Source organism: Ailuropoda melanoleuca, chromosome 1 (genome assembly GCF_002007445.2).
Source record: "Ailuropoda melanoleuca isolate Jingjing chromosome 1, ASM200744v2, whole genome shotgun sequence".
Lineage (NCBI taxonomy): Eukaryota > Metazoa > Chordata > Mammalia > Carnivora > Ursidae > Ailuropoda > Ailuropoda melanoleuca.
In genome coordinates, this window is record NC_048218.1 from 180,902,695 (window position 1) to 180,930,426 (window position 27,732).

Below are 27,732 nucleotides of genomic sequence, written 5' to 3' on the forward strand. Positions count from 1 at the left end.
AATTGATGAACGGATAAAGAAGATGTGAGATATATATTATACAATGGAATATTATTCGGCCACAAGAAAGAATGAAATCTTGCCATTTGCAACAACATGGATGGAGCCTAAGAGTATAATGCTTAGTGAAATAAGTCAGAGAAAGACAAATACCATATGATTTCACTCATATGTGGAATTTAAGAAACAAAACAAACAAGCAAAGGGGAAAAAATTAGAGAAAAAAAATCAAGAAACAGAGTCTTAATTATAGAGAACAAATTGATAGTTACCAGAGGGGAGGGTGAGGAAGGGGGTGGAGGGAAATGGGTTAAACTGTCAATGGGGATTAAGGAGTACACTTGTCACAAACAAACAAAAAAAGAAAACATAAAACCAACAACAATCCAGGATCTAAGGGTGACCTATAAAACAGATAAGGCACCCTTTTATCCTGGGAAATTTTAAGGATGTTTCCTATGAAAGGAATGCACAGCATAGGCAATACTTCACTAACAGAAGAAATCCAAGGTTCAGATAACCTTTGGAAATTAAGTATCTACCCTCATCTTTCATTAGGAATATATGGTCGGTGGTGGATATTACACCTTTAATATTCTGGGAAGCTGCAAAAACAAAGCAATTTCTGAGCACAATGAAAAGTGGATCACGATGAAGCTCCTTGACTCTTCCAGCCCAGAGAGGGTGTCATCAGAGAGACGCATGTCAGTGTGCACAGCGCTGATGCCTTGGTCTTCAAGTGTTACACAACAGGTTGATGAAGACAAATTTGGGAGGGCTAATTGAGAAGTTTTGTTTCAAACACATTTCTGTGTGGCTGAGCCAGAAGTGAGATGCAAAGACTCTTCCATGCATCAGACTCTCCTTGTCTTCAGTTTCTAAATCCCTGACTTTATCTGTGCACCCTATACAGGGGATATCAGAACGGTGTGGGACACAGCCAAGAGTGACTTCGGGTCCATAGTGGATTTCTGCATATAGTGCTTCCAGTTCTGAGGCAAATTAGACAATGACCCTGAACTCTGTGGGGTGCTGCACAATCTTAGCAATAACAAACATCAGTCGGAGGAAGAAAAGAGAGCACAGATAACCCTCCTCTAAGTGTCAGCAGTGGGCACTATCTTGCCACAAAACTTCCTTTTGTTTACACACGTTGCAACGGAGTCCCATGTTATAATTGATGATGGTGGTGACCATGGTGACAGCTAACATCTGTTTATTGCTTACAGTTCCCAGGTACTCTACCAACTACTTTATATAGACAGCCTCATTTCACTTAATACCCCTAACAGTGACTACCGTTATTAGACTCATTTGGTAGAGGGGTCAACCAAGACACAGAGAAGTAACATAACTTGCCTAAGCTCACACAGCTTTGTGAAGGCTTGGTTTGAGCCTCAGAGGTTTGATTCCAGAGCCTGATCTCTCTCAGCCGCTATGCGATAATTTTCTATCATTGTTACTGTCACCACCTCAACAGGTGATACTTCTGCAGCTCTTTTATAAAATATACATTTTGAAAATATATTCAGAATTGGACCATTTCCCACCATTTCTACACCTCAACCTTGATCCAAACCACTACTGCCTCTTCCTTGGATTACAATAGATTCCTATGGGTCTCCCTTACAGCTGCCCTGCCCCACCTACAGTTTATTCTCAAATCTGCAGCCAAAGTGACTCTTATAAAAATGAGTCAGTTCATGTCCTTCCTCTCTTCAAACCCATCCATCCAAAGGCCTTATTCCAGTGCTCACCATGGCCCACGAGGCCTTTTGTGGCTGGCCTCTGGCCACACTGGCCTGCCTGAGGTGCACTGAGGGTACCACTGCTCTCCCATCCCTGGCCTGGCACGCTTCTCCCCGGGTCTCTTCTTGGCCCACACCCTTGCATCTTTCAGATCTTGGCCCAACTGTCACATTTTCAATGAAGACTTTTCCCCACCAACTGAAGGAATTCCCCCACCCCAGGCACTCCCATCTTCAAAACATCCAGCTACTATCTGTTTACTTACTTGCCTATGGTCGCCCCTCCCGTCCTGTGAGGATATAAGATCCATGAGGACAGAACTATTTGATTTGCTGCTGTCTCTCCCGTCCTGAGGACAGCTGGTGCTCAGGTACTATTTGTCCAATGATTAAAAACTTACACTTCCATTATCTCCCCTGATTCGGAAAATAGCCAGGACACAGGTACTCATGTTTCTGTTCTACAGATGAATAATTTGAGGTTCAGAGGATAAAGGACTGGTTAGGCTAACAGACAAGGCTTTTCATTAGCAGACACTCGAACAGAAGTCAGAGGTCAGAAACTGTTCATATCTGATAGCCTAAAAGCAAAGGAAAACAAAGCAACATCTCTTTTAGTATATTTTGGTTTTCTGCCTACAGAGTTAGCAGATAGGGTAAATTACAGGATAAACCCCCCCCCCAAAAAAAACTGGTACTCACTCTGGTTTCTACACTTCGGTCAGTTCCGGCTTCCAATAAGAGTTTGATACACTCTTTATTTCCATTTTTACAGGCCAGGTATAGAGGTGTCTGTCCTTCATCAGCAGCATGATTAATGTTGGCATCGTATGCAATTAATAATTCTACACACCTAAATACAAGATTATGATTAATCACACTAAAACTGGTTTGATTTCTGAAGCACCTGACCCAGATATTAAATATAGGAAATATGCCTAAAGCAATTTTGTATCTTTCTACATCCACTGTTTTTACTTACATATTTATCAATTACTACGGGTCTTATTATATGGGTACTGTTTTGTAGCAAGGCTAGAAGATATATTTTAATCACAAATTTAATTACTCCCATGAAAATTTAAAATAGCTGTGTTGATCAAGTGCTAAAACTTGGTTTTGACACTTTTCTGTAACCAACTTGTAAACGTGGAGTCCTTGCAATATATTTAACTAATTGGGATGAATGGTTGAACTGTGGTTGACATATATATTATTTCTGGTTCAGAATAGCTTAAACCTTGAAAAAAGTCAGACTGCTGAGTCATTTTGAAATTTTCACTTGAGAAAATAATTATAAATAGCTCAGACACCAGGGCACCATGCGCCTCCACTATAAAAGGCAGCAGGGAGGCAGAGCAAAGGGCTGCCTTGGGCACAACAGACAGCAGAGGCTACCCTGTCTCCTGAAGGGGGGCTACTTACAAGGAAAAAGACGGGCTAAGCAGAAACTCATTGCTCTGAGAAACGAGGAGGAAAGAAATGAGGTATATCCAAGACATTGTGGCATTTGTGCAAAGTGTAAAATCAGATTCAAATAAATGGAGAAAAGTGGGCTAAATCATAATCAAGAGCAATGCACATCAATCTTCATTTTTTTTTACTGCAGATGTATGCTTTTTTTTCTGGGCTTTTTGGGAAAACATTTGGTTTATATATATTTTAAAAATAAGTTACATATTGATATGTGTTTGTATCTCGTGTATGTTTAAACTAATCAACCCCTGGGGTTCTTCCTTTTGGCAAACCTATCTAAGCCTGCATTCCTGGCACTCCTAGGCTTTCCAATTAAGTGGCAGTACAGAAACCTGGGTGACAATAAGTATAAATGCATAGGCCTGAAGAAGAAATACCTTCTGGAGGACTCAGGACACATGCACAAAGTAACAGCAAAACCAGCATCTATGGTCCTCAACAATAAACTCACTGAGGTGTGTATCGGACACGCAGAAAAAATAACATATACTTTAAAGATGCATTTTGAATATTTAAAACTTACATTTATAATTAATAACATTAGTGTGAATTTTCAAACCCATATTACAGGAATTATGAAATATGTTAAAGAACATTTCTATCAGATAGCTAATATTAACAAGTCAGGAAATGACTGAAGTTGGCAAGGATGCGGAGAAAGGGGAACCCTCTTACACTGCTGATGGGAATGCAAGCTGGTGCAGTCACTCTGGAGAACAGTATGGAGGTTCCTCAAAGAGTTGAAAATAGAGCTACCCTATGACCCAGCAACTGCACTAGGGATTTACCCCAAAGATACAAATGTAGTGATCCAAAGGGGCACCTGTACCCCAATGTTTATAGCAGCAATGCCCACAATAGCAAACCATGGAAAGAGCCTAGATGTCCACCGACAGATGAATGGATAAAGAAAATGTGGTATATATACAATGGAATACTACTCAGTCATAAAAAAAATGAAATCTTGCCATTTGCAATGATGTGGATGCTAAGCAAAATAAGTCAACCAGAGAAAGACAATTATCATGTGATCTCATTCATATGTGGAATTTAAGAAACAAAACAGAGGATCATAGGGGAAGAGAGAGAAAAATAAAACAAGATGAGATCAGGGAGGGAGACAAACCATAAGAGACTTTTAATCATAGGAAACAAACTGAGGGTTGCTGGAGGGGTTGGGGGTGGAGGGATAGGATAACTGGGTGATGGACATTAGGAGGGCATGTGATGTAATGAGCACTGGGTATTATATAATAAGATCGAGGAATCACTGAACTCTACATCTGAAACTAATAATACATTATATGTTAATCAACTGAATTAACATTTTAAAAAACTTAAAAAAAAAACCCCACACATTTCTATCAGGATAGTTAGATAAAAAGTTGAAAACAGCTTGCATTCCCACAGGACATTTCAGCACAGGCAGAGAAAGCAGCTTAGTGACATTCTATTTTATTAAACCATGACTCTTAATTTTCAAAAGCCATGGCTATATTCAACAGACTTGGTAGGCTACTGAAGAAATCACTGCTGAACTTACACATATTTCAGTCGGTACGTTCTTCTGGGTTTGGGCTCTAATTACTTTTAGTATGAAAAGTTTCTGTTTCAACTTTTTTAAATGATAAAACAAGGTGAGTATATTGGGACTTAATAGTGAATAAATTGCCACTCGAAAGTTAAGATTATTGTAATTAATATAATTCTAGGATTTATTTTTAATGCCATCACAAGTAAAAAAGCTTTTTTGTGTTGGGGTGGTGGTAAACAGGGAATGACAGTCTTTAACAGTGTATGTATCGCCGCATGTATGTTGATAGACTATAAATCGAGTTTCTTCTTCAGAAGCAAGTTCATTCACGTGAGGCTGGACACCCAACACATTTCTCTTCTTTACTTCCCTCCTATATAACTATTTACCTTTAAAGAAGAAGAGCAAATTTAGGGTCCTGCTTTGCATTTAAATCTTCAAATATATTTAGTGAATTTATTTGCCAGTGGATTTTAAGCGTTAGTTTACACATTCAGCCAGACCTGAAATATGTGTGCAAATTATAGAGAGACTTTTCATTGGAGGGAAAAAGAAGAATTCAGAGCATCACTTACTTGAAATGTCCCTGAGCAGCTGCAGCACACAAGGGTGTGAAGCCATTTTTATCAGCAGCATTGACTTGGGCTTCTGCATTCAGCAGCAATCTCACACAGTCTATGGATTTTAATAGAAAGCCATTTAAATTCCCCATATAGAGTTATGGTGAGCCAAATTCTAAACGAGCTCTATATAGATGTTAAACCCAAAGGACCTCTCCCATGCATGGTCCACCTGACAATTCTAGCATGGTGGACATGAGACTCCACAGGCTATTTTACAGAGAAAGTAGTCTCTTTTCCAGAAGATACTAATGCCCCAGACTCACCAACTAAGTAAGACGAGATGTGTGTGTGTGTGTGTGTTGCTTTGGGAGGAGTTGCTGATGAGAGAAAGGATTGTTATGTGTCAGAAAATGTTTTACCAGATTTTTCCACCAGTCTATCCCAGGAAATAACGTTATTGGATAGAGAACGAAAACTACTCACCAAATTGAAATACCATTCTTTGTATTTACATAGTTAAATTCTTACTTTGTGATAATTAACCTCTAAAACACTGTTGTGTGATGGTCATCCTACACGTAATTCCATGGTGAGGTAAACCCACATAAAGTCACCTGACTCTGGAATAAATATCATCTAGGATGCGTGTTCCCCATGGTATTTACTAGATTTAATTTCTCTACATTAAAGAAAATTCCCACAGGGCTTTTGAAGTAAAGAAAAATCCGAAGGTACTTTTAAAATCATGAGCTATCTTCTTAGCTCACTAGATTCTGCCAATTAGTCCACTTGAATGCAATGAAGCTCTGAAAACTTCTCTGAATTACTCAACAATCATGCAGCTTATGTGAGCAATGCTATTTGATTTTGGATTTGCAGTCAAATTATCTTTTTCTGCACTACCATATGTTTTAGTAAATTTGACCACAAGACTTGCATTTTAAGAAACAAGAATAATTCCCAGACTTCCATCAATATGTCCTTTCTGGCTGTACAACTCCTCAGTTCTCTTAAAAAATCCAAATAACTATAAATTGTTCCAACGACAGAACAGTTTCAGACCCATGACCTTTTCTAATTACTAAAACTTGCCCTCACTGTAGCATGTGTTAAGCCCTGTCACTTTAACTTTCACACACAGGTATTCTAGCAGAAAAATGAGAGCTATTTTTCCTGACTAAAGTGATCACAGATGGAAGGCTCAATTCTAAAATGTGGTTCATAGTACTAGACCCCAAATGTTGACATACACAATACATTCCATTGTGCATAAAACAAAGATCACTTTTTGCTAGCTGCAATACAATCTTACTTTAAAAAAAAAGATTTTTATTTATTTGAGAGAGAAAGAGCGAGCATGGGGGGAGGGACAAAGGGAGAGGGGATAGAGAGAATCTTGAGCAGACTCTGTGCTGAGCATGGAACCCAATGGGGGGTCAATCTCATGACCCTGAGATCATGACCTGAGCTGAAATCAAGTTGCTCAACTGACTGAGCCACCTAGGTGATCCTAAAATCTTATATTTTTACAAAACCACAATTTGGATTTTTTTTTTCGGTATTTACACACTTTAAATCATGTAAAAAAAAAAATGTATCCACTACCACCTGCAAGAGAAAAATCAAAACCAAAAGACCCTGTGGTCATAGCAATGGTTTTGATTCTCCATCTTTTTTAAGAGTAAGATCTCGCCATCTTTACCTGTATGTCCATTCTTAGCAGCAGAATACAAGGCAGAATGGCCATCTTCACAGGAGTAATTAATGTCCAGTCCTTCTTCATTAAGCAGCATTGATAATAAAGTGACATTTCCCTGGGCAGCAGCTTGCTGAAGAAGGGTGGGCCTGCCAGCCAGGGGGGCAGGACCACCACTCATTAGCAAAGGGGTTAGGGAGGGTGACCAGCCTGTGGGTTAAAGTGACCCTAGTTAGAGAGTAGGAGCAAGGACAAGAGACAGATATTACCCGCTTGTTTCTGAATTACACACACACACACACAGACATATGAATATGTATCCTTAGAGGATTATGTAGTTTCTAACATTATCAATCTGTTAATATTTACTTAGCACAAATCTGTACTGTTATTTCAATCTTGTACCTGCTAATTAAATTAACATACATGGTGACATACTCTTTTTAGTTGTCAGTCTTACACAGATAAATGTTAAAGTGGTGATTGGTTTTAGGAAACTAAGATGGCTGTCTCATTCTTAAAAGTTCAAATTCCGCTTCAGGGTTTCAAAACAATTTGAATTTTAAAATTATGTATAGATTTCCTCAATTTCAATATCAATCTGAAAAGTGAACTGACATCTTTAGGTCCAGAAATAATGTAAGAAATAGAGATTTTCTTTTTTCAACCACGTTTCCAAGGTACTTAACTAAAAATTTTACACAGACTAAGATGGACCAAATATTGCCAAGAAATCTATTTACATTCCTTGAAGTCCCTTATTTTGGGGAAAAAAAAATAATAATGGAGGGAGCCAAGTGCTATTCAGTATCAAGAGCTAATAGAAGCACAACATATATATTTGAATCTAGAATATTCTATAGCAGCACAAATATGCACAACATGATTCTGAAGACTTTATCGTCTGGCCATCTTTACAACTTGTGTACCAGAAACTTTTAACCAGCCAACAAAACAGGACACTCTACCATATAGTTTTAACAAGAATCATAAGAGTTATCATAGTTAGGTATTTCTCATCAGTATTTAGCAGCTTTAGAAGAGAATCTGTTAAGTGTGTGAAGTCGGCTGCATATAGCATGGAAAATTTTCTGAATTCTTCCTTGGTCAAAAGGCTGTAAAAACAGTAAAGTAAAAATGTTTATTTAATGTGATATATAAGTATTTTATGTGTTTTAGATACAATTAACTTTCAAAATAAGTCATTGTACTTTCTTCCTTTTGAAGCCCCAAATACCTCAGAGTAATGGTGGTGTATATGGAGGGGGCTTTGCACACATATTCACTCCTCAGGGTACGCTTTCTACATAAACCTAGTAACGTTCCCTGTAGTAGGACACTAGATGGACCTCATATGTTTCCTCCACCTTGGTATCAGGATAATAGCCTACCGTATATGGGTATTACATTAGTAAGTAATAAATTCGTATAATTAAAACTTGATTTTGGATTTCTTGGTATTTTAAAAATTCTTGGTGAAAAAAGCAGTTTATACAAATAAAACTAGACTGTTTATTAAAAGCTGGATATTACATCTTCATAATTAATTATTTGGGTCCATGAATAATGTATTGTTTTTACCCTGTTAGACTGCAATGGCATACAAAATTCAAATGCTCATAAAATTAAACATTTATCTAAACTTTATGATATTTTCCCATTGATATTCATTAGCTCTTCTTACAAAAGAAGTATTTTTACTTCATACTTACAAGAAGGCTCCTCTCTGGTACATTTTACCTTTTGTATTTTCTTAAAAACAAACAAAAAACAAGCCCACAAAAATTAAATCAGTACTTATTAGAAATGGATGATAAACAGAGAAATTATAAACACCAAGGTATGACACCTTGACTGCAAAGCAAACACAAAGGTAACATGAAGGCATTGCAAGGTGGTCCTCTGTGGAACAGAAGGGAGTGTGGCTCACAACACAGTGAGTTTCTCTCCTTGAGCTCCTGGTGGGCTCTCTCCCAGCCTTCTCCCCCCTCCCTCTCTCTCCTCTCACTGTCCTCCCCCCTGCCCCCACCTCCTCTAGCTCACCCAAGCAGTCTTGGTTATTGATATCCTCTAAAGAATATCAACACTTACATATCAAATGGTTTGCTCTTCTTTTGGATTTTGTTTTCATTTTTTTTTTCAATGCAATTCCAGGCTTTGGGGGACAATTTAAATACAGATATATTTTTAACTGCCTTCTATGGAAACTTGGGATATAGTATTCCTGAGAAACTATTTCTAATGTTAAGCTATCTGAAAGAGAAAATATTCATTCAAAAATTTTCTCAATCTTTAGACCACTCAAGAGTCAGTTTCCCGTCATACAAAACAAAAGAGGAATATACATGAATTTTTTTTAAATTTTCTAAGAGGTGTGCAATATAGTTTTGACATCTTTTACATAAGAACAATGCTTTATAAATACCAAGTATTCTTACAGTTTAAATAAATTTTTTATCCCCACTATCATTTCCAATTGCTTAAGTTATTCTAATGAATCCTATCAATACGAGAAAAATAAAATAAAACTTTACCATGACACCTTATTGTTCATTTGAAATTCCCAACAATGATAAAAAATGGTAATATTTATTGACGGGTTAGGTAATGATAGAACAGACCTGCGTCACACAGCTACTTTAATGATGTTAGAAAAACGTCATTCAGCTTTGCAGTGTCATAGGCAAACATTAGTAAAGGTGAGCATCTTGCAGAACATGCGGTGGGCGAGGAAGGGAAGAGACAGAACATGCAATGCAAGAGGGAAGAGAAGTTGAGAACAGCTTCTGGCATCAGCTTCAGAGTGTGGAGAAGGTTAATGTCATAGCTCAGGATAATCTCATTTTCAGATTTAGACTTTAAGCCAATCATACATGGAAGATCATTTTTTAAAAATATATGTTTAAGGAAAAATGTCTGAACCAAATAAATAAAATGTACCAAACCACAACACCCCCCCAAACAAAAACCCCCCAAAACCAAAACAAACCAGAAATAAATTTCCAAGGGTATGAAAACACAGCTGCCTGGGGTGATTTCTGGTTTAGGCTTCTGTTCATCTAACAGTTCAAAATGCGTTCACTGGACATGTTCAGGAGGAACAAGAAATTCTAATTCATAAGAATTTAAAATGCTATTTTAAAATTTAACATTTGGCCATAAAAACGGCTAATCAAGTAATTTACAACATAATTCATTAAAATGGTATCTTCTGTCATTGCAATTCTCCTCAGGAGTCCTTTAGCTTAATCATAATTGTTTGTTACAGATAAAAGCTGATGTAGAAACTCAGAATTTTAGAGTTTTAAAGGTACAGGATCTAGTGGTTCTCCAAGAAGGGAGAGGTAATATAATGCTGTTTGAAAAATTCAACAGGCAAGTTTAATAAATCTTTCTGGTCTGGAACTTTTTTTTTTTTTTTTGGCTCAATGATTTCATTTTTAGATGAAAAAGCTAATGGCTCAGAGTTAATGGGCTCTTTACGGTGATACTAGAAAGAGGCGGAAGTGGACTAACCCTGCCTTCTTAGACTCAGTCCAGAGCTCTTTTCCTCATTGAATTTGGAACAGACATTTATCTACCAAGGATTTGGCAGATATGCTCTGTCCTCAGGCCCTGCTCCTACCAACCACAATGGCATTAGTGGCTATTTAGAAGATTAATAACCTTCAATGAGCTTATGATCTGGAGAGGCACAAGTCCACCCAGGCACAGATAGGTTAAGAAGCAAGATGGAGGGAGCTCTGGCACTTGTGGCTGCAACGGGCATGGAGGGCATGGAGGGCATGGCGGCAGACATAGGGGCAATCCAAATGAAAAGGAGGTCAAATCCTATATCTCATTTGGAAAAGTTAGGCTGACCCACAACCACAGTTGATTTAATCACCGCTCCTATTAACTGTAATACTAATCCCCAGACTAGATGCTCAGGAAAAGCTTGCTGAATGACTACTCCTCCCTATAACCAAGAAACTTATCCCACCAAGGGTAATCCTGGAATTCTGAGATGGTTTTGGCCAAATTGCAAAATCAGAGAAGAGAAAATGAGGAACAAGTTTCACCTATCTTCAGTGGCTGCTACTTCTTTGGTCCCACTGTTTATCCTCTTTTGCTCTCTAGACATAAGCAAAGGGCATTTTTCGGAGGGATTATAGCTCCTTTATCCAAAATTACACGCTATCCTCACTAGGTCGTTCTGGCGAATATATAATAGATTAGGAATTCTCTTGTCTTCCAAGTTTAAGATCCCACTGACAAATTATTCCTCAGTTATGGATGCTGATTTTAAAGCTTTCCCACTGAAACCAGGACACTGAAGCTAAACCACAGTAACGACCGGGGCAATCACTGGCAAAGCGTCAAGGTCCAAAGCAAAGATGGTTTTGCAGTTTTTAAAAACTGACAAAATTTGTATGTCCCAGGAAGTGTTCTCCATTTTACAGTTCATGCTTTATGTCAACAGCACTGCCACGGCTCCCAACCATTTTGGAACCTGTGCTTTGAGACTGCCTTCAGACCTTATAGTACATCCTCTGGTTCTCCTAAATGGCAGCAAAAATTCCTCCTTTGAGCGTGGGTCTAGCTCTGGAACATAGCTACCATCATTGTAGGCCATGAGAAGGGCTGTCCAGCTCAGTAATACCATTTTGAATTAAAAATATGGAATGCTGAATGCCTGTAAAGACCCCAAGGTAATAACAGTGAGGTCAATTCTAAAGTAAATTTTCAAAAAATATTTTAAGCAGCAATATCAATGAAGCCAGAATATCACCTCTATTTATTCACCACTCATGCTACTCTAAGTGCAATACCAAGCTCTGTGCATGTTAGGATAGTTAATCTTAATAGCCACCCTACCCCATATAAGTAGCATAAGCTCCACATTAAAATGAGAAAACTTGCTCAGTCCAAGAAAATCACCAAAACACACAGCCATAAATTGCCAAGCCTGGATTCCAGCGCAGACCTGACATCAAAGTCCATGCTGTTTCCAATTCCCAGTTACGTGCCAAACTATGAATAACAGCCTCTCAATGAGCATAATTTCAAGGAGACAGCTTATAATTAGATAAGTAAGTCCTGGCATTTTGCTCTCATTACCTGACAATTAGCAAGAACAGTGCTACCTATTTTTCTCATTCCCACTCCCTACACCCTGAGTTTTAAATATAACATGACTCAAACCTTCATTTAATTCTTAAAGTTCCCTCTCATTAGAACGAATGGTCTCTGGTAGCCACTAAGATCCCATGGTAAGACAGACTTCTGTCAAGTTTCAATAGAACTTTGACACTCTAACATTATTTTAGAGCCACATTTACTCAGCGAAGAACTAATCCAGTCATGTCAATAAAAAGCAATGCTTTCTTCAACAGTGTATAACAAAAGGGAAAAATCCAGTTCTTTATCAACTCCTTTAAGAGTCCCCTACTTCCTAAACCACATCTGCAAGGAAAACCTTCTCCACTACAGCCTACACTATCCATCTGTGCTCCGGTGTTGGAAGAAAACAGCTCAGAACAGAATAAATAGCTTTTGAAAGAAACTAAACTTAGAACAGAGACTTGAAATATACGTACTCTATTTTTGAGGTTAAAAAGAATACCAAACCACTATTAACTTAGAACATACCAATTACAGAGTGAATCTAATCAATTTGATAATCTGAGGTAGACTGTAGTGTTAATAAACACTTGAAGGGACTTTTTAACATTATCTCTGAAGGGATGGAATCGAAGACAGCTTGTCTGGTGACGACCCCCTAATATATGAAGCCTTGTGAGATAAATATTTAAAAAGAAGGAACAGTCTTTCTTCCCATGGAAATGCTTCAGTGTCTCTATATTAATGGTCTCTATGTGCTCCAAACCACAACCTTCAGGTTATTTAAAAGAAGGCGGCACTTAGCATCAAGAAACCACAATTCGTATAGCAAGATGAATCACCATACCCTGGAGCTTTTAAAGAAAAATACGGAAAAAAAAAAAAAGAGAGAGAAGAAAGAAATAGGAAAACAAAAACAAAAACAAAACCGTATCAAATCTAAAAAAAAGTTTCAAGGCAATGTGAAGGAAATTAAGGCAAGTGAGAAGACAGGCCACATTCTTAAAAAAGGGTATAATATTTCAATCCCTTTACCTGATGCTGTTACCAGGAGGCTGTCTGAGGCACCTGTTCTACAGGATGAGGCACTAACAGGGTTTATGGAAGAGCAAAAGGCAATGGTGGTGGGAATGACAAGGGAACTTTCTGAACATGCAGGTTGGTTCAGTCCAGGGGTTTCAGCAGGCCAGGCACCCACCTGAGACGTGGCCAGGGCTGAAACGGCACAGCCTGCCGGTGCCACAGTTAAATCTATGGATGGTTTTGGTGGCAGCTGAGGGGAAGATGATTTAGGGAGAGTCTCCTCACTTATTACCCTGTTCCCTTGTGGCAAACTGGAAGGAGGCGAAGCCATAGTTTTGTTATCAACTTTGGCCCCTGCATTGGAGGCCCTGCTGCTATCCATAATAACCTTGAGTTGGGGGTGTGGTGGAGAAGGAGTTTGGGAGAGCCCTGGCTTTTTTGGAGGGATAGGAGGAGGGTTTCCTCTGTCAACTCGTGCTACACCAGGAGTCTTTAAACTGGTCCGACCGACCGGAGGGCAGGTGCCAACGTCCCCCGTAGGGGGCACTCCAGGCCTTGGGGGCGCTCCTGCTTGAGGGCTCGTAAATCTTGACAGTGCTTGGGTCACAGTATTCCGAGCTAGTTGTTTGGCCACTAGGTTGTCACGACTTGTCGGAGAGACATCTCTGGATGGAGGACTTTGGGTAGTATTTCCATTTTGGTCTGGGTCATTAGCATTGCCCTGAAATCGAAATCTAGCTGCTTGGATTCGTGGGTTGAGACCTGGATGCAAAGCTGCATTGGCACACGGTGAGTGTAAACTGTGCGTAGGTGGTGCTTGCGAGTAGCCCTGGGGAGCTATGCCTGGCGTCTGCACGGTGGGAGGGGCAGTGCTATTGGGAAGTGGGGGGGTGCTACTTGGGGAGCCAGTGCTTGGTCCGTTCTCCTCAACTCTGTTTGCACTCGGAGGTGGGACAGTAGGCAGAGAGGAGCCAATCAAGTCACCGTGGGAAGCCTGCCTGTCGATACCTGGTCTGCCCATCGCGGCACTGGTGCACGCGCTGCCTTTTGTGCTTGCAGAAACAAGGGGGCTCCCTGTGGGAGGCTTCACAGGCACGGTCAAAGGCAACTTCTTCACGTGGTCAGTGCTTTCTATCACTAGGTCTGTCTGGCAAGCAACAGACCTTGTCACAGGTCCTTCTGTTCCCACAGATATGGAGACCAAACGCCTATCTTTTGTCTTTCGGGGGAGAGAGAGGCTTGGTTTGCTGTCATTTCCCCTTTTCAGTTGCTCAATCATTTTCTTCATCTTGTCTATCTCCTCTTTGAGATCAGTGGTGTGCGCTTCTTCTCGGTGCAGTTTAGCACGAAGCTGCTCCCGTTCGGTGTCAAACTCAGAGAGCTGTTTTTCCATCTGAGCTTCCATTTCGGTGCTTCTTCGTTTCTCGGCAGAGAGCTCCTCTTCTAACGCGCTTGTCTTTTTCTTTTCCTCTTCCAGTTTGGCCATCACGTCTTCTAGCTTCTGGGCCTCCTCCAGGACCTTGCCCGAGAGCTGTTTGCACTCCTTGACCAGCATGAGGACCACGTGCTTGTTCTTGCCGCGCTCCTCCTCCAGCCGGGCCGCCAGCTTCTTGTGCTCTTGCTCGAGGGCTTGCAGCTGAAGCTTCTCCATCTCTAGCTGAAAGAAATTCACAGGACAGCCCTGATTAACATGCGGAGAACCCTCGCAGCCAAAGAAGGGCTTCTTGCGAGATTTTTATTAATGGTGTAACAGCTATGTGATTTGGGTTAGCCAAAGTGCCACATTTCTAAAATGTGTTGTGATATGAAAGCTAATATTTTAGATACTCATTAAATGAGAAAATCGATGGAAATGGTTTAATGAAAGCATCTAAATCACAGCAATAGAGAATTTTTAAAAATCTATTAAACAATAGAAAAAGAACAGTAATCTGATACTTCAGATCACAACACAGAGTTCAGAAAGTTCTGTTTTTGTGAAAATAGAACTCTGTAAGGGAACTGGTGTTCTTCTTCTTTTTTTAAAGGTTTAGTGCCTTAAGGTTATTAACGAATCTTTGAGGTACAGCATAAAGAGAAGTGCTGAAAACAGGACTTCAGTTAAATTCTAAGTTTCTGTATTTGCAAATTGTATTGCTTATTTTTTTAACTTCAAGCTTCTTGTGATGGGTTGCTGTAGAAATCATACAAAATCACATCTGAGCATTCTTTGAAAACTGTAAGAACTAAAGAAATATTATTAGAACTATGATCAGTAGCAGCAAACCCAAAGTCCAACCTCATCTCCTCCAATCCTACTTGCTCCCTGAGCTCCCACGACATTGGCCTCCCTGGTTCCTGCACATTTGCCTGCCTCAGGGTCTTTGGCTCTCTCCTCTCTCTGCCCAGAATTCCACCACACACCTTCATGCAGGGCTCCTGGGCTAAGCAGTTCGTGCACCGCACACGGAAGACCAGCTGGAGAGGTGAGTGGGAGCCCAAATCCAGCCCTGTCTACTCACCCAGTGTCTGCCCAGGCCTGGGGCTGCATCTGCCTGGAAAGGGCACCTTTCCCTTCACAAAAAGAAGAGTCTCTCTGCTCACCAAGCCACAGGCCACTAGAATTTATGCTTTCCAAAGAAACACTTTTCTAGTTGATCAATGTAGAGGAGCTTTTAAAACATCTCTGTATCTCCAGGTGGGGTTTTCAAATATGCACAAAAGCACCCAAAGGACAGAAGTCTGACTTCTTCAGCTCCTCCAGGCCTCTGCTCAACTGCCACCTTTACTGCGAGGCTTCCTTCTCACTGCCCTGTTGAAAACAGTGGTCCCTCCCACCCCTGTACCTGTCACCCTTTGCTTAGCACCTACCTGCCCCCACCGGAATGTGACTCCATGAGGGCAGGGACTAGATCTTCTTTGCTGCTGTTCCCAAGACGTAAAATAGTACCCGGCACACAGTGGTATTTAAGTGTTGACTGGATGAATAAAATTAACATATTTAATGAAGTATGTTCTATGAACAAACTTCTGCACACTGATGGCCAGAGTACACAGGCCTTACAGCCTCCGAGACACGTTACTGTAACATGTTTATACGGGTTTCTCACTTCTTTCTAGAGGAGCACCTGCTGCCATGAGGTGCTCAGGAAGGGCAAATCCCCGTGCTGGGCTGTAGCAGTCAGGTAGGGCCACCTGCCTGACCTGCCCAACTAGAGAAGCATTCCACTGGTAGTCCATAAAAGGGCCTTATGATTCATAAAGGTTAAAGCAGATCTACCTGAAAAAGACCCAGAAAGGACCCCCCACCGACTACCACCCCAGATGTTAGATATAAATATACTCTCATGAGATCCAGTAATCACAGTCAGAAGGAGATGCTCACATGATCCATCAGTTGTGGGAATGTGCTCCCGCCCCTCACCCTGTTGAGAAATCCATTACTTTCACAGTCGGTCACCATCAAAAGGAGAGAATGGCTCATTAGAGCCAGACATATTATTCATTTACTCTAGGATGCTTCCTCCTTTGAAAAAGTTGAATGGCTTTGCATGGGTCCTATAAATAAGTGATTAGGAATACAGATAATTCCCCAAGAATAATTAGTGACAACTGTTTTTACACATACGCTCTACTCTACTCTATGAATTTCAGGGGTGACTTCGTAACTAGGTAAGATGTGGGGAACAACAGTGCTGTCATATACTATATTAATATGCATATTTTATTCATCTAGATGCCTCACAGAAAATTTGACTTCTAAATAGTCAAAACACATTTAACTCTTCTAAATGCATCAAATAGTAACTTTCTGTAGAAGGCTTACACAAAGTTAGAACTATAAAGAGAATTTTAAATTTTGTGTTCACCACTGTCCCAAATTCTTACAGCGATGTTGGAAAAACCCAAACTAGGTCAATTTTCAGCTTATTTTAAAAATATAAGTTCCATAATTTACCTTGGAAGCTGGGGGAAAAAAAAGATTTTTTGTAGAACTTTGAGGGCTATCTTCATTTTACACAACAATGAACTAAAGGCCAAATGAGTGATCTCTCTGACGTCATCAAGTGAATCAGAGTCCACATCATGGGACTCCAGGTCGCACTTGTCTCAAGCTTTTCTCACCACATCATACATCTTGCCCACACTATTTCTTCACTAGGGGTCATCACATTTTATTTTTTTGAAATGATAACTTACATCTCACACTTGAGAATCAAACTGAAGAAAGACTTCTAACAGGAGATCCACTCAACAAAGCTCACATATTTATACAGAAAACTATACTACTATCAAAGCACCTGTAATTCTTTTGCATCTTTGTTCTTCCATCACTCAGACCTTATAAGTCCTAGCTCAGATGAACACAAGTTTTTTTTAACTCTTACCACAGAGAGTGGAGCACAAAGGAAGCCACATAACCGATACACCTACAAACACAAGGCTCCGGACTCCACTGAGTTCTGAGCCCCAGTCATTAATCATTCTACCTTTGTTTAGCCTTCTCTACCATTTACACTTCAGGGAATAAACTTCTGCCAGTCTCCCCAAAACATCACCCAATGACCACTCAACTAACTCTCAGTCTACCCTAATACTCTTCTATCAAGTAAATTCACTCCCTCTACATCCTGTCTCCTCCCTTAAGCATATATATATATTGTTAAATAACCACATCAATCTCTATTTCCCTCCCTTCACTCTAAGGGAGAAAGATTTCCATCTGTTCAAGGTCAGACTTCCTTCAACAATTAACTTCACTCTATCCTGTCACCTGAGACTTGCTCCATCAGTTATCACACTGCTCTTTGTAAATAATAAACATCCCCCTCTATACCGGCTCCTTCCAATTGGTTTATAAATGTATTCCACACTTAAAAATACATTTTTATATTAAAAAAAAAAATCCCAAGGCCATTGTGGCCCAGAGACAAAGTCTTTGTGCTTGCAAGAGTAAGAGATGGAGTACCAAGGTCTGATCCCAAACTTCTCAGCTGTGTGACCTTGGTTAATTCTCCCTAAAGTTCAGTTCTATTTGGTTTCCTTATCTGCACAATAGAGCAATAATACTTATTACTTTATAAGATTAAATGAGGCAATGAATGTAAAGCATGTATCATTGTGCCTGGCATTAAAATATGTTATGTTTTCAATTCATAATACAATAACTATTTGTGCTATTTAAAAGTATGTCACTTCCGCACAGTGTTTTTCCTCTTTAAACACATTTATAGGCAAACAATGATCTATAGAATTGACCATATTAAATATACAGATGGATTTTTTAATAAGTTAGATAGCAGTTATAATTCAATTACAAAGTACATCAGAGAAAGTTTCATTATCAATAATGGTGAAATAACTTTTATTAGACTAGCTCTTCTGCAGATAATAATTACAAACTCTTAGAAAAAAATATTTAAAAAAAATAACTATTTAGGGGCGCCTGGGTGGCACAGCGGTTAAGCGTCTGCCTTCGGCTCAGGGCGTGATCCCGGCGTTATGGGATCGAGCCCCACATCAGGCTCTTCTGCTGTGAGCCTGCTTCTTCCTCTCCCACTCCCCCTGCTTGTGTTCCCTCTCTCGCTGGCTGTCTCTATCTCTGTCGAATAAATAAATAAAATCTTAAAAAAAAAAAAAAATAAAAAATAAAAAAAATAAAAAAAATAACTATTTAAAGGCTTTGAAGAAGAGTAAGTGGTAAAACAGGAGAGGAGTATACCCTCCATTTAGAGGAGCCAAAAGAATTGGATGAGATTTGCCCTTGTATAGCTTTTCAAGTGAGGGCAATTCCCTGTCCTGGCAGCACGGGCAGCAGGAGCTCAAGCACAGAGTGCTCCCTATACTGGCTCGAGGAGTCAAAAATGGAATTAGGGCTGCCACAATTAAACCCATCAGAATCCGTGGCTGACTCCTAAATTACACATTCATGGGGGAGACACCACCTTGAATGACAGAGGTGGTTGCTGAATGGCTGAGAGAATCAAGCAAATATTTCAGCTATTGCCAGCTGCAAGGAGACATTCTGGAGTCTGAATATAAGCAGGTTAAGTGCTTACTAGAACAAAATATACTCTTGAGAAGATAACAGAATCCTGAATGTCTGCACCATATCATTCATGATATCTGATATATAAAAGGAATTAGTAGACATGCAAAGTAATTTTTTTTTAAAGTGATTCACTGTCAAGAGAAAGAGACTCAAGAAACTGGGCCCAAGATGATCCATATTGTAATTAGCAGGCTGGGGACTGAAAGCAGCCATTTTTCAAAGAAAATATCATCACAATGGCTGAAAAAAGGAGGATCTTGGCATAGAAATATAGAAAAAAAAAAAAAGAACCAAATGGAAACTCTAGAACTAAAATGTATTAATCTAAAATGAAAAAACAAAACAAAAAAACCCCTCACTGAATAGGCTTTGAGAGAGTAGAATAGAAAGGGCAATGAATTTGAAGAGAGAACAAAAGAAAGTATCTAATTTAAAGAATATTAAAAAAATGATTGAAGAAATTGAATAGCACCTCAGGGACATGTCGGACAATATTAAGTGGTCTAAATTTTACATAACTGGAATCCAAAATGGAGAGAGAATGGGGAAGAAAAATATATTAAAAGAAAAAATGGCCAAAAAATTCACAAATTTGGTAAAACAAAACAAAAAACAAATCTAGGGAGCTCAGCAATCCTAAAGCAGAATAAATATGTATATTACCAAAAAAAAAATCATACCTAAGTACATCATCCTAAAACTGCTGAAAACAAATAATCTTGAAAGCAGCCAAAGGAAAAAAAAGAGACATTATATACACAGAAAGTAATATAAATGATGGCTGAATTACTATCTCTATTTGGAACAGAATACTCCAAGACTACAGAAGATACAGTCTTTCAGATGTACTTGCTGAGCTATTAAAAACCACCAACAATTTACAGAAGACTAAAATCTTATGGAATATCTTCTCTGACAACAGAATTATATATAAATCATAGTAAGATATTAAGAACAGCCCAAAATTCAAAAATAAAACAACATATTTCTAAGAAGAAATCACAAAGGAATTTAGAATATATTTTGTGCTGAATGAACATAAAAACACAACATATGAAAATCTGTGGGATGCAGACGAAGAAGAGAATTTAAAACATCTAAAGCAGAGGACAGAGAGAAATTTCTATCTTTAACTGCATATATTAGAAGAGTTAGCTCAAATCAGTCATCTAAGTTCCACCTTAAGAAGCTCAAAAAAGTTAGGCAAATTAAATACAAAGTAAAAGGAAAGAAATAACAAAGGTAATAAATCAATGAAATAGGAGACAAATATTAGAGAAATTAACAAAGCCAAACTTTTTTTTTTTAAAAGATTTTATTTATTTATTTGACAGAGATAGAGACAGCCAGCGAGAGAGGGAACACAAGCAGGGGGAGTGGGAGAGGAAGAAGCAGGCTCATAGCGGAGGAGCCTGATGTGGGGCTCGATCCCATAACGCCGGGATCACGCCCTGAGCGGAAGGCAGATGCTTAACCGCTGTGCCACCCAGGCGCCCCAAAGCCAAACGTTTTTCATCTAAAAGATCGGTAATACTGTTAAACATTTAGAAAATGTTTAGAAACATTTAGGAAAAAACAGACTGAGAAACATAGAAAACACAAATCTCATAAATAATAGGACTAAAAAAGGGAATATTACTACAGAAGGAATATTAAAGAATTTATAACTTTGTGTCAATAAATTCAACAAATCAAATTCCTCTGAAACACACAACTTTCAGGATTGATATAAACTGGTACAGAAAACTGGAATAGGGGCACCTGGTTGGCTCAGTCACTGAAGTGTCTGCCTTTGGCTCAGGTCATAATCCCAAGGTCCTGGGATCACCCTGGCAGGCATGGGTTGGGGGGGGGAGGTGAGGTAGGGAGTCCCTGCTCAACAGGGAGCCTGCTTTTCCCTCTCCCTCTTCCACTCCCCCTGCTTGTGCTCTCCCTCCCTGTCTCTGTCAAATAAATAAAATCTTAAAAAAAAGAAAAGAAAAAGAATATTGGAATGGCCTTCTATATTTCAAGGAACTTGAATCCACAAATAAAAACTTTATCTCAAAGAAAACTTCTAGTTCATATGGCTTTACCTGTGATGTCTACCAAACATTAAAGAAAGAAATAATGCCAAACTTATACATACCCTTTCAGAAAAGAGAGAAGAAAATGTTCCAATTCACTTTATGATACCAGAATTACCTTGAAGTCCAAACCAGTCAAGGATTTTTCTTAATTTACAGAAAAATGATCACTCATGAATAAAGATGCAAACTTCCTATCAAAATATAGGCTAACTAAATTCATCAATATACTAAACAGATTAATAAAAGGTGACCCTCTGAAGTTTACCTCAGGAATGCAAGTTGTTTCAGTATTCGAAAATAAGTGTAATTCATCACCTTAAAAGACTTAAGAGAAAAACCATGACCACACTACACCAATAGATGTAGATAAACCATTTTACAAAATGCAAAACCCATTCATGATAAAAACCTCTCAACATAGAATAAAACCTCAGTGACATAAAGGGCATCTATAAAGAAGCACAGCTAACATCATACTTAATGTTGAAACTCACTCTTTCCTCCCTGAGAAAAGGAGAAAGCACTGAAGTCGTCTCTCACCACTTCTATTCAACAATATACCACTGGAGTTCCAGTCAGTATGATGATAGGAGGGTGTGGGAAGAACAAGGCAGGCAGACAGGCAACTTAGAAAGCAAGTAGTAAGATGGGTTCTATTCACAGATGATGTGTTTGTTTACCCACAAAACCATATATAATACACAAAACAACTGCTAAAACTAATAAGCAAGCTTAGCAAGATCACAGGATACAATGTCAACATACAAAAATAATTTCAATACCTGTATACTAGCCATAAATATCTGGAAAAAAGTTTTTAAAAACACAGTGTGATTTATAACAGTATCAAAAACATAAAATACTTAGGAGTAGACCCAGCAAAAGGTATTTAAGACCACTACACTGAAAACAACAAAGCATTGTTAAAAGAAATCATCAAAAACTGAAAAATGGACAAATATGCTATGATAATGAGTTAGGAGACTCAATCTTGTTCATGTCCACTCTCAACAAATTAGTCTACAGATTCGATAAAATTTCAATCCCTGCAAACTTTTGGGAAAACCAACAAACTGATTTCAAATTTGTAGGAAAATAGGCAAAACAATTTTGATAAAGGAAAAGCAAAGTTGATCTTTCTCCACCTGACTTATTTCACTTAGCATAATACCCTCTAGATCCACATGATTTCATTACATGTGGGATTTAAAAAAAAAAACAAAAAACCACAAATGAAGAAACAAAAAACAGAAACAAATGCATAAATACAAAGAACAAATTGATGGTTACCTAAGGTGGGAGTGGTGAAAAGATGGGTGAAATAGGTGAAGGGGATTAAGAGGTACAAACTTCCAGTTAAACAGGTCACAGAAATGAAAAGTACAGTAGAGGGAACACAGTCAATAATACTGTAATAACACTGTTTGGTGACATACAGTAGCAATACTTACCATGGTGAGCACTGCATAATGTACAGAACTGTCCGACCACTATGTTATACACTTGAAACTAGTATAACATTGTATGTCAACTATACTTCAATATTAAAAAATTTTTTTAAAAAGAAAAAAACGAAATCGAGAGACTTAGTTTCTGCATTTAAGGCTTAATATTTAACTATAGTCATCATTTTACCTGAAGTTCTACTATACAGGTAAGACTAATTCATGATGAAAAAACTCAGAAGACTGTTCAGTGGTTGCTTGGATTGGGGAAGGAATTTATGGGGAAAGTATTCCAGGAAATTTTCTCTGGTGAAGGAAATATTTTCTATCTTATAAGAGGTACAGATTCCACAAGTATATGCATTTCTTAAGCTCATCAATTTGTATACTTGAGATGTATAAGTTTCACTTCATGTAAATATATCCTTAAAGAGCTGTTAAAATGGTGAATTCCAGGTTTGTATATTTGCTTTTTATCGTGCTATGGATTACTGAAACTACCCTGTGTGTTCTAGGCTCAAGTAATGAGTAAATCAATTTAAGTATAATGGGAGCCAGGTTTCTCACTATTGGAGAAATTAGTTTTAAATAGAGAAAGGACAAGAACATACTCTATGGCTTTGGTTTAGAATCAGAGGTGTCAATATCAGTATGAATTCACAGTTTGATAATAGACATATAAATAAAATATAAATATATGTGTGTTTATAAAAATATATATGATTATGGTAAATATACAAAATTTCCTAGCTTTAGATTTGTTCCTAAACACCATTTTCCATTAAAAAAGAAATTAATGGTCCCGGGAGTAATTGCTAATTCCAGAGGCTGGGATAGGAAAAATGTAAAATGAACCTGGAATAGTTTGCTGCAAGAAAATAAAGTACTCAAAGAATGATGGAAACATATCAAAAGGAGTCAGCTTAAAAGGGCTCTCACTGGCTCAATCTGGGTTTTGTGCAGTGATCGAGGGGCTGTGGACTTAAGGAGTCAGGTAGAGACAGCCCCCCCCAACTCAACCACACATTACTACAATTATAAAGGAATCATCACTTCCTATATACGTAGATCATGGAGTTCCAGTTGACTTTGTTATATTATTGTTCACTCTGTATCTACTCACAACCATTTTCAAGTAGTGGCCGAATTCCCTGAAGGGGAATTCTGCATGAGCAGTATCACCAAACCCTTTTGCAAAAAGCAGTGGATTGTGTGGAAGAGCTTAGGAGAACTTAGACAGCTTCACTGGTAGTGAGAAAGTGGGTGGTTGCTCCAAGAATAGCACCCAGACTGGAAGCCATGAATGAAGAAGCACCAAACAACTGTTTTTACAGAATGAAAGGGAAAACTATGTAGGTGGGAGCAGAGCAGCAATGTAAAGGCAATTAGTTCTAATTCAAAGTGGAAAACAGAGAGGAAAGCAATTAGGGTCAACTGTAAAATGAGAAAGCAGAATGCATGTTTGTCACAACCACAAAATACTTCTATGACATTTAACTGTATTCCTCATTGCTGCCCTAAATCATTCAATACTCACTCAGTGCATTCTGTTCCCTTCACCTGGTCACCTCTACCCATCTGCCCAATCCTGGTCAACAAACAGCTAACAATGAGATACATTAAAATATTTTGTCCTTATAGGGGCTACAGCTATCAGTCATGCTCTGCAGTTCTCATCCGACCCCTCCTCTTCATCTAATTTCAAGAGAGGGAGGGCAAGACATGGATCAAGTGAACTACCCTCTCTTCCAAATCTCTGCTCACAGACACAGACCTCAGTCTCCAGTTCCCCCCTTAATAATCACTCTGCAATGCTCCTGGGGAGTCAAAATGAATTATATAAGATTCATGAATGAGCTAAAAAAACAACCATTCTTGTACAAGATGTCCTAAATAGGCTTTCTAAAAAATAGTACTTTAGATGATTATCACGTTATTCTTGAAAGTCTAGAGAACAACTTTAAATTGTATTTCTGTGTTATAAAGCATATATAATGATATACGTTGATATAGCGGTATTATATAATGAAGTAGAGAGTGCTGAATACAAATGGCAGATCCAAGTACAATTCATCACAGGAAGAAAAAGGCATGTGAAATAAATTAAAACAAATGATTTGATTGCTCTTTTCTGACCCATTTGTCATTTCTTTGGTTGTCTAGCACCTGAAACTCCTTCCTATGTTAGGAGCATTCTCCACCTTATTATTCTCCCCGGTAGAAGCTAAATATGCCCCATAGCTGCTTTCCTGGTCCTCCTTACAGCCAGAGAGAGAGTGTAGGGCCTATGCTTGGCCAACCGAATGCTCCTGCTCTTAGGCTTCAACTTGGAAATGAGCGTTGCAGAAAGCAGGGCCAGGGGAGGCACCATTCAAGACCTAGAGCATGATGGTAACGACCCACTGCAGACTAGATCGACAGTGATCATTCGTCAGGAACGCTGACTGATTAAGGCCTGGTCCCCCAGCTTTCCCAGCCATGCTCTACCATGCTGTAAGCCAACCAAAACACTTTCCTGCTTAACTCAGGAATACTGGCTTCACTAGCTCACACTAAGAATCCTGCCTGGCACATCTCGTGCTTTTCAACTTACCTCATTATACTAAGTTGCCAGCTAGAAGAAGCTATAGTTAATATAGAACGACTGTTAGTTTTTTCACTGGTTAAAAAAAAAAAAAATTGCTCCCCTCCGAATTTCCTAGGTTTTGTTTTGGCTTCTGACTTGTAAAGGCTCTGTTCAAATCAAAAAGTCTTTCCTATTTCAGGGCTAGAAATTATACTTTATAAGTATAAATAAATGATTGAAAATAAATTAGAATAGAAATTCCATTAACATATGATGCACATGATAAATAATGAAAACCCAAATATCATTCCACCCTGGGTTACTGGCTCAAAACAGAAAGTAGATTACTGGAGGCAAAGTTCCCCATGATGATTACTCATTAGTTTATTCAAAGTGGCTTTACAGGCTTAGTCCATTTGCCAAATTGACTCTTGCCCAAATTTTCCTGGCACACAAATTACCAAACAGTTAACCCTCCTATTAGTAGTCTCAGCAGGAATCAATGCATGAATGAGCATGGAGCCTCTTCTCCCGCCTTGAAAGGCCAACCGGGGCAGTGCTCAGGCCAAATGTCTTAGAATTACCAAAGAGCTATGTCCAGTGTCAGATAATAAATACTTGAATTGTAGATAATGGGACCTTTGCTTTCCCCAACTTCTGTTCTGGCAGTAATTTAAAGAACTGGACTCATTTAAAATAATGGATTTTTTTTTTTTTTTAAAAGATCTTATTTATTTATTAGAGATAGAGACAGCCAGCGAGAGAGGGAACACAAGCAGGGGGAGTGGGAGAGGAAGAAGCAGGCTCGTAGCGGAGGAGCCTGATGTGGGGCTCGATCCCACAATGCCGGGATCACGCCCTGAGCTGAAGGCAGACACTCAACCGCTGTGCCACCCAGGCGCCCCTAAAATAATGGATTTTTTGATTTTAGATTTCTAGAGCTTCAATTTATTCTATACGCAAGAGATGTGAATTTACTTTCAGGATGAAAGGTTACAGGTAATTTTATTGCTAAAAAGATGACTTTGGTGTTTCTGCTCTTATCAACTGATGTGATATTTTCTTTAAAAGTAAAGATTCAGGATGAGAGTACAAAATCTAACTTCTCACATGCTACAATCTACCAGAAGAGAATATTCTTTATGGACAAAGAGCAGCATGGCCTATCAGAGCAACCTTTCACTGAGACTACACAGGCCAATGAATTTGACCATAAAGGACTCCTGTATCCCCGTTACACGTGGGAGACAGATCACTGGCTCATTTCCTATTAGCCTCTCAGGACCCATAGGACAGAAACAATTTCCTTTCACTTCCAGCCAGGTTGGAAATGACCCAGTCATTCAGAAACAAACAGGATGTAAGTTGATTAAAAAAAAAAAAATCAGCTAGATAATAAAATCTTTGATTCAACTTGAAATGAGTTCCTTCCTTTTTCTCCTACAAGAGAAATGATAGATAAAATACAAAACTGAAGTAAAATTTAGGAAAGAATGCATTTTTATACATTAAATGCAAATTACAATGAAAACAAAATATTTTCTTATTTTTGATAGCACAGCATAAAACCCAGCAGAAATACTTTATTATGAAATAGCTCATTTGACACGTTAAGAACATAATTGAAATGTGTCTCATCCAAGAAATACAAATGAGCTTCAGTGACATCAGCTGAAATATACTGGCTCTTGCTTATGCAGTTCCTGGGGATTTCTGAAAATCTCCAGAGACCTCAGTGGTTGCTCTGCAGGGCTTTGTAAAGGGTTTGTAAAGTCCAGAGTAAAACTGTTTGATTTTGCCTCACACACATGGAAAGCCTTCTAGTCTTCCATGCTATTTTACCCAGTGCTTTTAGTTTTCTACCACGTGACATATCGAAGAAGAGGTTTGCTTTCACTCAACACCTATACTGGAACATGGGCACATATATGTCAATGCAAGGATATAACTGCCGGGACACTAAATGACAGTATCATAAATATTTACAGTATACTGCATTCAGATTCATCGTCAACCAGGTGTTACATGTGAACCATAACAAGTTCTCTGAAAAGGACGAATAGAAGACACATTGAATGCTTTAATAATGGTTGGAAGAACAGATTACTTTTAATTCTAATCATACTAGACATTATTAGCTTCTCTGACTTCTTCACTCTCTTCTAATGAATGGAATTAGTAGTCTGGGAAGCCTATCAGAAGGACAAAATTTGAACTTATATTTCCTTATGGCTGATGGCAGTAAGTCAGGAAAGTTTTTATCACGTAGGACTCTTGGAAGCATGTACTCAAGTACAATAATAAATACGTGTATGTGTGTTGGTGGAGAGGTGAGAAGGGGCGAGGAGGTTGGTTTAAATGAAACACATGTGAGCAGGAGCCTGGAGGTCTGCCCCAGACATGGCCATCAGACCCCAGAGGCGAGTTTGAGATGAACCAGGCCTTCAAGATGACACGTTGTGAGATTGCATATACCAC

General features: G+C 38.8%; 1 protein-coding gene across 1 annotated transcript in view; it reads right to left on the reverse strand.

Annotated features, from left to right (window-relative positions):
• CTTNBP2 (cortactin binding protein 2) overlaps nt 1–27,732 on the reverse strand; it is a 145,369-nt gene that overhangs the window by 57,813 nt on the left and 59,824 nt on the right. Inside the window, exons 4-7 of the mRNA XM_019797705.2 lie at nt 13,156–14,800; nt 7,024–7,227; nt 5,334–5,433; nt 2,451–2,601 (exon numbers count right to left, since the gene is read on the reverse strand). Of these exons, the coding sequence (XP_019653264.1) occupies nt 2,451–2,601; nt 5,334–5,433; nt 7,024–7,227; nt 13,156–14,800 (2,100 nt within the window). The remainder of the gene's footprint in view (nt 1–2,450; nt 2,602–5,333; nt 5,434–7,023; nt 7,228–13,155; nt 14,801–27,732) is intronic.